Genomic DNA, 14,839 nt, shown 5'->3' on the forward strand with positions numbered 1-14,839 from the left:
TCGCCGGGCGTCTTATCTCTAGTAAAACAAACTTTGGAGTTGGCTGCGTGGGTAAGCCTAACGCAACCCATGACAATCGCCCCTACTAAGAAAAAATTTTCTTCGGAGAATAAAAATTTCAGCACCTGTATACAATCAAGAGAATGCCTAGCCCAGACACACAATTCAACATTCACACTGTGGTGTGTGTGTGACACTAACACTGCAACGGGATGTAGTCGCCATCGCCACTGAGGGAAAACCTCAACATTTACTTTAGATTTTCAGGCTGGAGGAAAACTCCGAGGCGAGGGTGACAATTCCCGAGCAATAGTTCATGCTAAGCGTAACACGCTACATTTATGTTACAGCAACGTGTTGTGTAGTGTAGGGTATGTAGACATTGTTTAGGTGGTACAGGTGTCGTGTTATGTTCTTAAATGTAGAGAGGTGTGAAAAGGTTTACATAACATTTGAAGAGTCGTCAGATGCGTGGAGGTTCGAGTTGACCGGAACATATGGACACTCCCACACATAGGTCAGGTCCTAGACACGCTCTGCAATGTCGAATGAACTTCCCCGGTGGTGAAGAGAAGGATTCCATCAGCCGGCTGATGTGGAACCGGGTCCCTCTGTCGCTGAGGACCCCCAAGGTGAGGGTGTACTCTGTCCTCACTCATTGTCATGGGTTGCGTTAGGCTTACCCACGCAACCAACTCCAAAGTTTGTTTTACTAGAGATAAGACACCCGGCGAGGCATAACTGGGACATGTATTTTTCATTAGTGTATGTTAGCCAACCTTTAGGGGGGTGGGCAGTGAAACAGTGTTGTACTGTTCATCGCTTCACACCCAAAAACCTCATTTTAAGTAGTATCCCCTGGACCATGGCATAGTTAAGACGTCGTCTCCATCCTCTCCCTCCTGAAAGGGGGCGGGACACCACACCACACAGAGTCCTCCACCGCCACTCCGTCTGTGAACCGTCGTCGACACGACACAAGATCTGCGTGTTAACCAGGCTGGCCTATCAAACCTACAGTAAATGGTTAATTAATTCACGCTTACAGAGTTCTCCTGCACGACACCCGTCTACAGTGACTGTCAGTGACGCGAGACAATGTGTGGTAACCCAAGAGTACCTTTTGTTGTTATGGCCGTGGAAAGAAGTTCTTGTGATGAAGCCTGGTTGTAACAAAAGCAATCCAGGCTGGCAGTAAATGTATCACTTGAAGAATTAAGGCTCTGTTAAGTCATACCACAGTAGAGTAATCACATGTGTCCCCAAGTTGAAAATTCCCTGTTTTAGAAGATTAATCTTATTACAGCGTGAACGTGAGTGAATCATATATCCATGGAAATTGTAAATCATTGTATGGAAGCTTGATAAATAAATGTAAGTGCAATTATCTGCCCGTATCTGTGATCCTATCTTATTATTACTAAAGGTAATGACTGATTGGTTATGACAATGTATAACCAATAACTGAGATAGATGTTGGAAATTAATGGAATTCATTTTTTTTTTTAGGAAAAAAGTTATATGAAATTCCGAGTTAACAAATGCTGAGTTATCGAGGGTTTGCTGTATATATTGTCGATATTGCTACCCTTTTCCAGAATTTGGGTCCAAACAGCCAGTACCTTGAGTAATTGTGTTGGCAGGAGCATCCCGGCATAAAACCATGCTGGCAATCCTTTACAAGGTTGTTTCGTAGCAGATGTTCCATCATGGCATCTCTTATAATACTCTCAAGTACTTTACATACTATGCTGGTCTATAATTATTCATTGAGTGATGGTCGCCCTTCTTCAATATAGGACTCACATAAGCCATTTTCCAATCACTGAGGCCCTTTTGCTCATCCAGGCATTTATAGAATAGAACTTCAGGGGCTCCGCAAGCTTGTTGCACAACTCTCTTAGCACTCTGGGATGCACCATGTCAGCTTTCACAATTTATTTCTTATCCCCTCTTCTGAGAACTCGATTTGGGTTAACTGTCAAACTGTTTGTCCTCAAATGCAGAGAGATTGTTCGCATCCTCCCTTGTGAACACCAAGGATAAGAAGCTGTTCACCACCTTTGCTTTGTCCTAGTCAGAATCTGCATGACTACCATCTTCAAGCCTCAGGTCCAATACACCTACTCATGCATTTAATTTCGACTTTGTGTATTGGTAAAACACCTTTGGGATTGACTTGACCTTGTTTCACTCTGCCTCTGGAACTCTTTTTCAGCCCTTCTACACTCTGACTTTTCTTGGTTCCTGGATCTGGCATATATCCACCTGTCCTGCTCATCATTTCTCCTAGCCCACATCTTGAATTTCTGAGTTTTCTTTTTAACTTTGTCAACCTCCACATGGTTCATGTGTAGTGGCCTCCTTTTTTTCCTGGAGGCATTGGGTTTGGTCTTGGTATATATATTTATTGATCAAATGGTTCACTTTATTGGCTATGATATCCAGCATAGTGTCTGTGTTCTTATATCTTAATGAGTCAGGCCAGTGATACCCTTCATCTCCTCCCTCATCCTGTCATAATTACCCTTGTAATATTTTAGCCTTGGCCTGGTTTCGTCATGAGCCAAGTAACAGTTAAATCTGAAGGACCACGTTACTTGGTGACTGGTGCCAATGGGGGCCAGGTGCTCCAGTTTTACCACCATATCTTCCTCGTTTGTTATGATGAGGTCCAGTGGTTTGGGTGTTTGCTCCCTGTACATGTTCTGGGTACTCAATTCTAACTACAGGAGTGAACACAAACACCTGTAGAGTTTTTGTAGGTTCTATTTGCTGGAAGTACAGAGGTGCGACACAAGAGCCGGTACTCCCTACTCTCTCTATGGGTCAACTGACCTCTCTATGGGTCAACTGACCTCTCTCTACGGGTCACCTGACCTCTCAGGCGACATGTGGCAAGTGATACATTAGCAGCTTCCAGATGTCGCCAGGCACATTATCTAAGCGTGTGGTGACATGAAAAATACATTGCCACACGCTGCTAGCTAAATAAGTAATGTATATAAATAGAGTACATACATAATATACATACGACATACATAATATACATACAACATACATAATATACATACACTTCCCTCAATAATGAGTTGGATCTTTAACATGTTGGAATAGAAAATTGTCTGAGTTTCTACCAAAAGAGTAGTGAGGTTATCCAGGTCATTTGGCATGGTTTCATTTCTCCAGTCAATGTCGCCATAGTTAAAGTTTCCCATGACAAGGAGGTGGTTAGGGTTGAGCGCCGTTGCATTGTCAATTAAGGCTCTTAAGTTCCGTTTGTTTAATAACCAACAGTTTGGGGATCTGTAGATATTCCATAAACCTCTCCCATCCTCTAGCCCTGAACACCCACCACCCACTCACATACTGATCCCCTGAACCACCTCTCTCCTTCACTCGTGTATGCTTTGCATTTAGAAGTCGATTCTCTCGGGGTTCATACCATACAGAGAAGGTGGATTGACAATGCTGACTGTAACAGTTGAAAAAGTCCCCAACTGTACTTGCCTTGAACCATTGCAGATGTTATTAAGCTCTGGCAAGCGGTGTCATCATCAATCTGCATTGGTGATGGCCTATGGGTCACCACACAGTCACTGTCTCCTATTTTTCATTTCAAGACAATTTGTTACTGAAAATCAAGACTTGTGGAGACCACTGTATTGTTATTTACTTTTTTAATATTATATGATTCCCCTATTTTTTCCTACATCTGTTGTGTGTTCGTGCTTCGATAATTTATTTTAACTTTTTTTTGTGTATTGCAAAATAAAGTTTGAATAAATACTGTAAGTACTTGTATTACCAATCAAATTCTTATCTCAAGTTGCAGGTAAATTCAAGCAGATTATTCCCATAATTTCCCTTCATTTACAGCGCAAAAGTGAAGGCCTACATGAGTTCCTGATCAACATTGTGCGCATATCAACAGATGTTACTGAAGACTGTCATGTGTACCTTCTGGAAGATGGTTTACTGCTTTGGCTGACCACTTTAGAAAATACAGCAAATCCTCATGATGCTCTCCTGCAGCTTTTTGATAATATGTTGCCACTGCTGGAGTTATCATCAGAAAATCTGAGACTGTGCCTACAAATTACAACAGCTTATACTGTGCTCTGCCCACAACAATTTCTGTCAAAGTAAGGAATATATTTAGATAACCTTGTAGATGTATTTGTATTGACAGAGTAGCAAAACATTATTTACACAGAGATGCTCCATTTACTTTTTAATCATTGGATCCTTCTGTATTTTTTGAAGTGTGGGGAATACATGCAATAAGCCTCCATAATGCAGAATAATAATTGCTCTACCTTTGTCTGTATTATGATGAATAGCATACACTTATGATATGCACAATTAATGTTTCTGTAGTTATATTTTTATCATATATTTGTCTAAATTATTAGTATTAAACAATAATGATTTAGTTCAGTCAAGAAGATAAATTAAAGGAGGTTTCTGGGTTTTGTTACATTATCCATTGTTTTGTGCAGTAGGTGTATGATTGTTTAACAACAATGATATAGTTCAACCAATAAGGTAGGTCAGGTGAGGTAATAGTGTACCTGCCTTTTGCTTCTTTATTATGGGATTTAGCCTTTTGTAACAAAGTACTGGGATGTCTTGTTAAGGCTGGGTGAAAGAGAAATTTTAGCACAGGTATGGGACAGTTTATCCCGCATCCTCTTTTCCATAACGCTCCAAAAACTGGCTATGTTCCGGAATGAATAACAGGTGCTCCTCTACTTACGAATGAGTTACTTTCCCAAGGCTTCTTCGTAAATCCAACTTTACTCGTGTATGTTGTTAAAAAATAAAATACAAATAAAACCATGTACAATCCCAGACCAAAGTCCATGATGCAGTCTAGGTGGAGGGTGTATGTCTGGCCCCAGCCTTACTGGACAGCGGGTCGTTGTCCAGCCATCGCCCCCAACACACAAAAGAGCACCAAAGCAGTTCAACATTCGAGCTCTGATACTTCCATTTCTTTCTAAAGTCTGGGAAAGGATGTTATTGTTTTGTTTAATAAATTCATGAAACAATTAATCCAATCAAGTTCTACATTATTTGACTTTATTAGATAATCATGACAAAATCTTTACAATACAGAAGAGACAGTGGAGAGTGTGTGTCTTGGTGGCTTGGGTTTGCAACGATAATATCAGAATTCTCCAAGCTGTATTGCCCCTCAGAATGGTAGTCAGTATACTAAGTATGAATGTGGGGGATAATATGGTTCATATGAGAATGCTTTATCATCCTCTGTGATAATGGCTGTATCATAGGGTCTACTGCACATAACCTTAGCTTGATCCCTATAATGGATGATATAATGGGTATATAGTTGACAATGAGTGACACGATTACTGTAATATAAAAGTATGTCTCAACTAGGTCACAACACCATTGATTAAGATTGGATGGTAAAGGAAGATAAAATCAGCAGGACCATATTTTATTATTAAATATACTCATTAGGTTCACTAAACCCACGTTAATTTGACAAAAAAGAGGCTCTGGGACACTCGAACAGAAAAATGCGAATTAATTGAGTTCAGAATACTGTATTTTAATACTCAACAACTTCCTAATTTTCGTCTTCGATTATTGGTTCATTTTCTGTTCACTTTTTACACCTGGTCATACCTTGGCTGCCACAAAAAATAATCAATATACAGTGATATCCCCGTTAGTGGGAACAATTGGTACAGAACACTTATGGGGAGGAGAGATTTCTGGGTAACAAAACGACTTTCTCAAACCTGGAAAAATTCCTTATCCCCGGAACCTTTTCTGGTTACTGGGAAAAGTTTCCGAGTGTCTAAACTAGACATCTTGCACACACAGACACTAGCCCACATCCCCAGAACGTTTCTGAGTGCTGGGGATGTTTTCCTTGAGTCTAAACTACTGGAATCCGTAAATACAGTTCCACTTAAGTTAGAAACCTAATATCTTTACTATAATAATCCAGAATAGTTTATCTAAAAGTTTGAATCAATAAATATATTCAAAAATTAAAAATTTATAGGATATGGGCATGATTGAAGCTGTGTGTTAGAACAAAGACTGTTATTTTCCACTCCCATAGAGCTGTGGGGGATGAGTGGATCTTGTGTAACTGACCTGGCCTGATGCAATGTCAGGTGGTTGGGATGGGGGGATTAGTGGTCTCATATTAATGACCTCATGGAATGTCAAGTCACCCTTTCTTGGGTGGGGGATTAATTGGTTTCATGACCTGACTCCTGAACATTCATCAACTTCTTTAAATCCTACAATATGCCTGGCAAGCTCAACACTATTTGTTTTAATGTTTGACACACTCACACACATGCGCGCGCACACACACGCACACACACACACAGGAATTAAGACAACAAGCATCCAGTGAGGGCCTTGTTGTGTGACTGCATGTAGGTGAATTAAAAGATCAGCTGTTGAGGAGCTTAACACTTGGCACACCGGTGCATGTTATACTCCTATCCACTCCACCTCTCTAATCACCCACACCCTTCTGCTTTCTCACTCAGCATTTTAAAATGTTATGTAATATTGAAGAGATACAACTTTGCTCATTTATACTTATACTTTTCACAATCTTCAGGTCATGAGACCCACTAATCCCCCACCCAAGAAAAGGTGACCTGACATTCCATCAGAAGGTCAGTAATGCAAGACCACTAATCCCCCACCCAACCTCCACCTGACGTTGAGTCCAACACCCGACTTCTCACAAACAGCTTGCTCCCCACTCTTCATTTTTATATATTATGGTTTTATATTATATTTTCTGTATTTCTGAGTCACATTAGAGCATTGAGGTGATACAGTAAAACCTTGTTAACTCGGCAAGGGGCTCTGGCCTCTCCGAATTATCTCGAATTTTGACTTACAGTGGCACCCTCTCCCCTCTCTACAAAATACAAGAAAAAATTATTACTAATTTTCAAAAAGAAACACTTACCAGCACTGCAGGCAAAGAATGAAACATCGTAGTAGCTGACACAGATGCATGGTAGGTGACACAGGCATGGTAGGTGACACAGAGGCATGGTAGGTGACACAGGCATGGTAGGTGACACAGGCATGGTAGGTGACACAGATATGGTAGGTGACGCAGGGGGCATGGTAGGTGACGCAGGGGCATGGTGACGAGAGGCATGGCAGGTGACAAAGATATGGTAGGTGATGCAGAGGCATGGTAGGTGATGCAGAGGCATGGTAGGTGATGCAGAGGCATGGTAGGTGATGCAGAGGCATGGTAGATGATGCAGAGGCATGGTAGATGATGCAGAGGATGGTAGATGATGCAGAGGCATGGTAGGTACACAGGCATGGTAGGTGACACAGGAGGCATGGTGTGACACAGATATGGTAGGTGACACAGAGGTGGTTGGTCCGGACAGAGGCATGGTGGAGGGACGAGATATGGTAGGTGACACAGAGGCATGGTCGTGACAGAGGCATGGTAGGTGACAAAGATATGGTAGGTGACATAGGAGGCATGGTGGGTGACAAAGATATGGTAGGTGACATAGAGGCATGTAGGTGACATGGAGGCATGTAGGTGACACAGAGGCATGGTAGGTGACACAGAGGCATGGTAGGTGACACAGGCATGGTAGGTGACGTAGAGGCATGTAGGGACATGAAGCAGGTAGGTGACATAGAGGGCATGGTAGGTGACACAGAGCATGACAGGTGACAGAGGCATTGCAGGTGACGAGAGGCATGGCAGGTGACGAGAGGCATGGCAGGCACTAGAGGCATGGCAGGTGACGAGAGGCATGGCAGGTGACAAAGATGTGGTAGGTGACACAGAGGCATGGTAGGTGATGCAGAGGCATGGTAGGTGATGCAGAGGCATGGTGATGCAGAGGGGCATGGTAGGTGACACAGATATGGTAGGTGGATGGAGAGGCATGTGGGTGACACAGATGCATGGTAGGTGACTATACATGGTAGGTGACGCAGGGGCATGCTAAGTGATGCAGGGGATGGAGTGGAAATGCTTAATCAACAGTAAACAGTACAGCACTTATGTATACAGTACTGTCATTTGGTCTTATACAAATTAAAGAATAAATTATAATAAAAATAATTGTTTTACTATGCATAACTCAAGTCTCAGTACTGTATGTAAATTTACCTGTAATTTATATCACTAAAGGTATTATAGTCCACCCTAGTAAAACCATTTTCTTTATGCCAAAGTGAAAACCAAAATACTCAAATGTGGCTTAGAAATAAAGAAAGAAAAATACAGTAATATCTCTGTTAGCCGGAATCCCTCAAACTCAGGACTCTCCAATAGCCGGAATTTAAATTTTCTCAGAATTTTTCCGGAAAATTCCCTAAATTCTGGGTTTGGGAATAAATTCCGAGATTGAATATTGGATCATTTTCTGGAAAAAAAGAATCTGGAAATTCTGTCCAAATTGTTCTTTTTGGGTCTGGGAGCAAATGTCGATTATGAAATAATGAGCAATTACCGGAAAATCTGAGAGAACTTTGAGAAAATCACTCCAAACCTTTCTGCTCAGGGCCTGGGGACAAGGGTTCCCAGCATTATGAAAGCCTGCATCACGTTTAGCCACGTCCTCACATGGTTAGTGCGAGGGTGGGAAACATCAACTGCTTCAGGTGGTGAGGTGACATGCCAAGACACTTACACAACACACACATTAACAGCACTACTAAACCATTGTCTTATAACATTTTACTTTATAATTTATATTTTAAAATTAATTGATACATGATGGCTTGATTTGGCTACTTTTGCACTTAGACAACTGATCAGTGAATAAACCAGGGCATATGGAGATGCATTATACACTAGTGATGTCACAAAGCTTTGCAACTGCAACTACAACTGCTGAGCAACCTCAAATGTATTAAGTTAATTAAAAATATTGACTGCAAGACTATGGATGAGATTGAATACTGCTATTCAGTAGAATTGTTAATGCAAATATATTATGCTAAGTCAGTGACATTTTATAAGCAAAAAACTTAAACTCCCCGCCTTTTATAATCCTTGAGTATGCATTAATCTCCCCTCCTGTCTGTCAACACCCCACCTCCCTCTCCCCTCTTCCTCCCAGCCAGCAGGGAGGCGATGGTGGTGGGTGATAATGTTAAGGGGATGGTTTTTAGGATTAAAGTTTTTATCTTATAAAATGTCACAGACTTGACTAAGCAGAATATAACTTGCATTGCTGGAATCTTGTAAGATAGCAATTAATTTGAGTATAAACATCTCTTATTTTGTACAAGAGAAATTTTTTTAGTCCTTAACTTCTGTATATTGAAGTACATATGCTATAATATGTTGCTCAAAATTGGTATGCATTTTCATGGGGAAAAGTCTGTATAACTAGTCCCAGTGGTCAGGATATTATGGCATTGAATGTTAGAGTATTTCAAATAAATTCTTTGTTTAGTTCTGTACATTAGAGACTGATGGTCAAAGAGACCCTTGGGGATAGAAACTAATAATCTGAGCTTATTAATACCAGTAACCTTCATATACAGTAAAATACTTATTTTTACCTTGTTATTTGGTTTGTCATTTAATGATATACTGTATTGAAAACACCTCAAAAAGAAAGATTTATTCAGGATCATTATGGTATCAAATTAAGACATCTTCAGGTCATAAGACCCACTAATCCTCCACCCAACAGTGGGTGACCTGACATTGCATCAGGTCAGGTTAGTAACATGACCCAATAATCTCCCTCTCAACCTTCATCACAAGTGTTAAGACATTGAAGTGATAACCGTGGTAACATTATGAGATGTTCTTATTACCACCATGCTATTGTACTATTCCAGATGATACTAAATGTTACATAATACTTCCTTGAGATAAATGTATAGTATATATCAGGTGCCTCAAAGAGCTCAGGTTCTCAACTGGCTCAGTCATGTTAATATTGTTATTATTATCCACTCTGTATCTGTATTTTTCTGGCTAAATAAACTGTTTCAATTCAATACAGTCAGCTTAGTGAAGTGTCTGCCTATTGTAGGCTAAAGATGACAGGATCTGCTGGTGAGTACAATATATACAGTAGTTTACTGTACTGTACATAATTATGTTTACAGTATGAACAATATTGTATAGTGGTGTTTGCGTTAATAACTACAGCTCAACAAGTTGTAACACACAGGATTATTTTGATAGAAAATGGTGTGTCTTAACGAAATTAGAACTGATTTTACTGACTCCGGTATCAACATTTCTGACGTTTTTTTCGATAAAAGAATGGAATTCCCATCGTTTTATCATAACAAAATATTTCATTTAAGGATATCTTATTGGAAGAGTCTTGTAGAGAATTTATTAAGGATCATTATGGTATCAAATTCATCTTCCTATCACAATTAGTTCACTTGTGTGAGAACAGGCTGACCATAGACCCTCATCCCCCAAAGTTGCTTCCTCCACCAACACTCAGCTCACTACCCACTGTGCTACACACACACACCACCCACATCATTACTACATCACAAACACATATCACACCCCCATCACCACCCTCACCCCATCACCCACACCATCACCACCTCACCCCACATCACCCACCATCACCACCCTCACCCACATCACCCACCATCACCACCCACCACCCCATCCCCACACCATCACCACCCTCACCCCACATCACCCCTATCACCCTCACCCCATCACCCACACCATCACCACCTCACCCCATCACCCACCATCACCACCCTCACCCCACATCACCCACCATCACTCCCATCACCCACCATCACCACCCTCACCCTACATCATCCACCATCTCCTCCCTCACCCCACATCACCCTCACCATCACCACCTTCACCCCACATCACCCACACCATCACCACCCTCTTCCCATCACCCACACCATCACCACCCTCACCCCCATCACCCACCACCACCCTCCACCTCCATCACCCACACCATCACCACCCTCACCCCATCACCACACCATCATGCCCCTCACCCCACATCACCCACCCATCACCCACCATCCTCCATCACCCACCCATCTCCCCACCTCTACACACATCACCACCCCCTCACCCACATCACCACCTTACCCACATCACACACCATCCCCACCCTCACCCCATCACCCACACTTCATCACCACCTCACCCCACATCACCCACCTCCCTCACCCTACATCCCCACCCACACCATCACCACCCTCACCCCCACATCACCCACACCATCCTGCCCTCACCCTCACCCCACATCTCCCTACCTCACCACCCTCTTACCCTCCCATCACCCACACCATCCACCACCCTCACCCCTCACCCACCCCCTACATCACCCACACCATCTGCCCTCACCCCACATCACCCACCATCACCACCCTCACCCCATCACCCACACCATCACCACCTCCCACATCACCCACACCATCACTTTATCCCCACCATCACCACCCTCACCCCTACATCACCCACACCATCACCACCCTCACCCCACTTCACCCCTCACCCTACATCATCCACCCTCACCCTACATCACCCACACCATCCTACCCTCACCTCATCACCCACACCATCACCACCCTCACCCCACATCACCCACACCATCACCACCCTCACCCTACATCATCCACCATCACCACCCTCACCTTACATCACCCACACCATCACCCCACATCAGGTGTGTCAAGTACACTGGCTACTTTTACGATGACAAGATGGTTCGCCTGCACATCTTGGATATTTTATGGTGGTAAATTGTATTTGCTGTGACAGTGATAAGAACAATTCAGTTTGTTAAGGTCTGTTTTGCAGGTAGGCTCCAAATTCTAATGGTGACTGTGGAATGCTCTCTCTAAGCACTGCCAACATTAAATAAAGTAATATTCATTGAAGTGGTTAGTAGCTGAGGGAAGGTCTCAAATCGGTTTTTATCGTAGTGCTGAGTGGGGTCCAAGGCCGAGTGTTCCTGTTCTGAATAGAATTTATGACACATTCCAGGTTTTCTTACCGGGTCCTTGATGCTGACTGGAGCTTATTTGTATAATAGTTACGCCTGGCATTTCTAACTGCTTGATACTTTATTTTGATACCTCGCAAACATCACCGAAAAGTTCTAGTCTTGTAACCTTTGGAGTTTGTGTTTTTATCATCATCTTACTTTCGCTTGCGGAGAGGGCTTGGAAATGGATACAGTTTGATTTTAGTTCATAAAGCGGCTTATCAAAAAAAGCAAGCAGTTTCAATAAAGTTGCTTTTATGGTAAGTTATGATGAAGCTGTTGACAAGAAGATGTAAGATCCCAAAGAAGAATGGTTTCTTTGTTAAAGGAGCAGGTTGTCTGTGCAGTAGTCTCTGTATTGTATTGAGACTCTACTAGACCTTCAGGTCTGTGGCTGTTTTTATACATGGCAAAACTGGGAAATGATCTGAGATATTTGTTATAAATAATTCCAATTTGCAAGATTGTTAGGAGTGTTGTTAGTTCCAGATAATGACCCATCACAGTGGCAGAGGTGACAATTTATCAGTGAGTTTGGTTATGGTGTTGAAGAAGAGTTTGAATGACAGGTAGCAAGAAGGGGTCTTAAATATGGAGTAGGGCTTTGAGCCTTACAGATCAAGGCTGAAATTTCCTGTAATGTAGCAACGTTTCCTCTCTGAAGTTGTTGATAGTGATAAGTCTGAAACTTATCAAGAAAAATTCTCATATTAGTGTGGGGGTCTTCAGATTACTCCCTACTTCAGGATATTTCAGGTGTCGTTATGTATCTAATTAAAACACACTCCCTGGGTAATTCTCCTGAACCTTAAATCATCTCACAGAAGTGTTATACTTGGATATCAACATATAGGGCTTACACCACCACTGTAAGTCAGGACGGTTGACGAGTGTCTTATAATTAGGAATGTTATACAAATGTTCAATATCATAGTGAGTTTGGTCTCACAGAACCCAAGTACATCAAATTCAGGGCAATAGAAGATAAACACTGATCTAAAAAGGTATCTAGATGAAGGGTCATTTGATAAGAAGGGCGAATCAAGGAGGTGAACAGTGTAGTAGGGAGACTAGAACTAAACCTCGAGAGCTAGAATGTAATAGTTACAGTTGGGGGCTGGTGTAACCCAGTGAGTTTTAGAAAGGCATCAGGGCTCTATATGAGGAGTATTATGACGACACCATGGGTAAAGGGGGGTGTAAATACATACGACGAAGCACAGACTCAAGGAATGACACTAGCATCATTATTGTGGGGGACATGATACTGATTAAGGAACAGTAAACTCAGGGTCACTGAGGTGTAAAAAGGAAGTTCTATGAAAATTATATATGGGGGTGGCAACGACTCACAAGTGCTACAAACCAATGAATTACGTATTGACCGGTACTGGGAGGGCATTCCTGAGAGAAGAAGTGGAAAGTTCTATCAAGTTTGAGGATGTTTATCAACGACAGGTAGAGGTGCAGTACTGAGTTATTGGCAGGGTTAGGAAACCTCATAGGTGATAGCTTATTAGTGGCTGGTCTCAAGGAGGGGAAGTTCTCGCGTTTATCCCTGCTCGATTCTCAAGGCTTTATGGATTGATCGTCATAAAGCTCTCTCTTGTTTCCGGCTTTTTTAAACTGTCCATTTGCTGTAGACGGGCTGTCAGAGATCCTCATGATCGTAAGATTTGGAGTTTTACTGCGTTGATAAAACACTTTGTTACAATGATGTGAGTTATTAAGGATGTCACCTAGGTTGGTGAGTTATGAGGTGACTAAAGAGGCAGATATGGCACCGGCAAAGTTGTTCACAGATGTTGCACGTATGGAGGGCTGCATCTAGTGCGGGAGGGGCGGTAGCAGCATCTTTCCGCCGTTGGCGCTTGTCTGTCTCAGTTTACAGTCGGGCTAACTCGAAAGTATTGACACCTTCTCATGTGGTGCTCCTCCAAGCGTTAAGATGTGGGGTAATCAACTCCCAGGTGAGGGGGTCGATTTGGCACTTTTTCAGGTTTGTCTTAAGACTATCCTTATACCTTTTCAATTGCCCGCTGGCGTTACATTTACTATTTGTTAGGTGACTGTAAAGTAGCTGCTTTGGCAGTCTACTGTCGTCCATGCGGGTAACATGGCCAGTGCAGCGTAGTTGTTCGTGGATAATGGTAGCCTCGATGCTCCTACAGTTGGTGTCAGCAAGAATACTGGCATTTATTCTCTTGTCTTCCCAGCGAACTCGGAGGATGGAACGTAGACTACATTGGTGAAAGTTTAAAAGTGCCTTGAGGTGCCTCTTGTATGTGACCCATGTCTCACTGCCATATAGCAGGGTGGGGAGGACCACTGCTCCATATACGTGCAGCTTTGTAGATAATTTCAGCTCCCTACAGCTGAAGACACGGTTTCGGAATTTGCCTAAGGCTCGAGATGTACATCTGTTCCGACGTTGAATCTCTTCATCAATATCTGCAGTGGTGGACAGGTGGGAGCCGAGATACCGAAAGTGGGTAACATTAGAGAGGGTAGTACTGTTAAGCTGGTGGAGGTGTGTGTGAACCAGGGGCATGTTGAAAGAGAATCTGAGTCTTACTTGCATTCACCCCAAGGCCGAAATGTGCATACGCATTTGCGTAGGTCTTCAGAATCTCCTGTAGGTCGTGTTCTGTGTGAGCAAAATGGGTGAGGTCATCTTCATACTGAAGTTCAGTAATGGAAGCTGCCGACACCTTTGTTCCTGCCTGGAGTCGTCTTATGTTGAAAAGACCCCCTTTCACCCAGCATTCGATGTCCATCCTACCGGCTAAATTGGCACTGGCACGAGTAAGGAAGGCAGCCAAGAAAATGGA

General features: G+C 42.5%; 1 protein-coding gene across 2 annotated transcripts in view; it reads left to right on the forward strand.

Moving 5' to 3' along the window:
• LOC121878549 (importin-11-like) overlaps window positions 1-14,839 on the forward strand; it is a 98,328-nt gene that overhangs the window by 68,115 nt on the left and 15,374 nt on the right. For both annotated transcript variants that reach the window (XM_042384852.1, XM_042384853.1), the window contains one exon: window positions 3,880-4,145. In XM_042384852.1, coding sequence (XP_042240786.1) covers window positions 3,880-4,145 — 266 coding nt within the window. The remainder of the gene's footprint in view (window positions 1-3,879; window positions 4,146-14,839) is intronic.

Source organism: Homarus americanus, unplaced genomic scaffold (assembly GCF_018991925.1).
Source record: "Homarus americanus isolate GMGI-L3 unplaced genomic scaffold, GMGI_Hamer_2.0 scaffold41027, whole genome shotgun sequence".
In the NCBI taxonomy this organism is placed as follows: Eukaryota; Metazoa; Arthropoda; class Malacostraca; order Decapoda; family Nephropidae; genus Homarus; species Homarus americanus.